The 2,177-nt window shown below is 31.6% G+C and overlaps 2 protein-coding genes across 2 annotated transcripts in view; both read right to left on the reverse strand.

The window, feature by feature from the left end:
• LOC107609956 (ankyrin repeat-containing protein ITN1-like) overlaps positions 1–1,855 on the reverse strand; it is a 3,665-nt gene extending 1,810 nt beyond the window's left edge. The window contains exon 1 of the mRNA XM_021107183.1: positions 1,026–1,855. Coding sequence (XP_020962842.1) covers positions 1,026–1,517 — 492 coding nt within the window. The 5' untranslated portion in view covers positions 1,518–1,855. The remainder of the gene's footprint in view (positions 1–1,025) is intronic.
• LOC107608929 overlaps positions 1–2,177 on the reverse strand; it is an 89,764-nt gene that overhangs the window by 65,470 nt on the left and 22,117 nt on the right. The window lies entirely within an intron of this gene.

Below are 2,177 nucleotides of genomic sequence, written 5' to 3' on the forward strand. Positions count from 1 at the left end.
TCATAAATCAAATTATTAATTAATTATTTTTAATTTTAGATTTTAAATTTTAAAAAATAAGAATTTATAATTAAACCAAATCACAATCGAGACGATTATTCTCAATACCACGTTAACTTTCTATTTTCTATTTGTAATTTCTGGTTCGTAGAGTCACTCCGGCGTTGCTGCACTTTTTCGTTGTCCGGTCCGACACCGCCCAACCTCCCGCCGACGTCGTTCAACCTCTCCTCATCCTGTTTGCGCTCCGTTGCGATGTGAGATCGCGCCGCAGCAGCCCCGTGCATTCTCCTTCCCGCTGCCCATCCGTCGCCGGCCATGTAGATCCCATCGAAGCCTCACCACGGTAGTGTCGACGTCCAACACCATACGTTGCTACATTTTTATACGTGCATAACCGTCACATGCATGTAAATGAAGTCCAACTTGGATGAACCGCTTTGTGATGTCCCATCGTCATTCATAAGCGACAATTCCTCTCGTTCACACGTAGTCACCAATGGATACCAATGAATAATAAGTCAGATGTTGGTTAGTCTAATACTTATGCAGCTGGTTTGATTAAGTAGTTACTAGTAACATATGTCAGATGTTCAATTCAATAGATATGCAAATGGTTATGTTGATTCTTAATTGTTGAATGGTTATTTTTTTTATTCGGTTTACTCATGTACAGTTAACAATAGGTAGATGTTCAATTTACTAAATGTGCAGATAGTTATCCTAATGTTAGTGTTTAGAGAATAATTTGAGAGTGGAGTATTTTTTTATTTTATTGGATCAATTTTAGATACCATTATTCACATTGTTCACAAATATCATTATATATCTACCTAAAAAACAAAAAAAAACGGGCTTGACAACCGGCACGTTTCATTTACCAAAATTTTTTAAATATCAAATTTTTGTAACTTAATTTAGAATATCATATTTTTTACTAAAAGTTTTATTTTTTATATATTGATGAAAAAATTCGTAAAATATTAGATTGTTTGAGGAAGAAAATTGAAGTAATTTCTACATACCTGATACCACTTGATATCCCACATCAGTTGCATGGCATGGCTAGCTACTTTCCAAGACTTGGCTTCTTCTAAACCCTGAGCTGCCAAGTGCAGCAATGTGTTTTCATCATCATCCACTCCAATAACTAAGTGTTCCCAGACTTCTTTTGGTAATTGCTTTTTCAGTTCCAGAACAACTTGCGGTTGCCTATTTTTCACTGCCACAAGCAACACATTTTGATTCTCTGCGTTGGTGATATGGATAACACTAGGTATTCTTTGTTGAATCTCGGTCACCATTTCAATGATACCATGCTTCGCTGCTAATAAATATGGTGTCTCTTTGTTATCATCACTTGCACTACCTTCTGTATCGTTGTTATCATCATAAATTGAAGAAGCCCCTTCTTTTATTTGCAAAACCATTTGACTTGGAGAATATGGTTCTTGCAAAATAAGAGTTAAATAATAAATCCATCCACTAGTTATTGCATGTAACAAATTCAATTCCATGGTTTTCTAACTTACTTCAAACATGTGACAATTAACTATTCCTTTGATATGTTCTCAGAAGTAAAAATATATGGAACCAAAATGTGACCAGCCAAAAAATAAACAAAACCATTTAATTAAAATTACTTTTTGAATAATATGTTTGAAAACCGCTCCTGAGATCACGGAGCACAAACCAAAATCCAGTTTTTCATGGAACCCAAACACATTTTGGCTGATTTTTGGCTGATATATTTTTGGTTCTCTAGTTGTTCTCATATAGAAAGAAAATAGCCATTGATCATTATTTAGGGCTAAATAACTAGGGATGGGAAAAGACATAAAAACCAATACTTCTGTACACAGGTTTTTACGTATGGATTGTACAGATTTTTTTAATTTAATTTTTTTTAAGAGAAAACATAAAAAATTAATTTTTAGTTAATTAATATTATTCAATTCTTATTTTTAATTATAAAAAAATTATTTTTTGGGAGAATTAGAATTTAAGATTTATAATGTATGATTTAGGATTAAAAATTTATAATTTACAAAATAAATTTAAAGAAATTAGTTAATATTAACTGAAAAGATTAACTCTAATATTATTCATTAAAAATTAAAATAAATAATTCAAAAAGTAAATTTATAAAAATAAAAATTTATAAACGTAAACCACTG

The sequence above is a fragment of the Arachis ipaensis genome, chromosome B07 (assembly GCF_000816755.2).
Source record: "Arachis ipaensis cultivar K30076 chromosome B07, Araip1.1, whole genome shotgun sequence".
NCBI classification, from domain to species: Eukaryota; Viridiplantae; Streptophyta; class Magnoliopsida; order Fabales; family Fabaceae; genus Arachis; species Arachis ipaensis.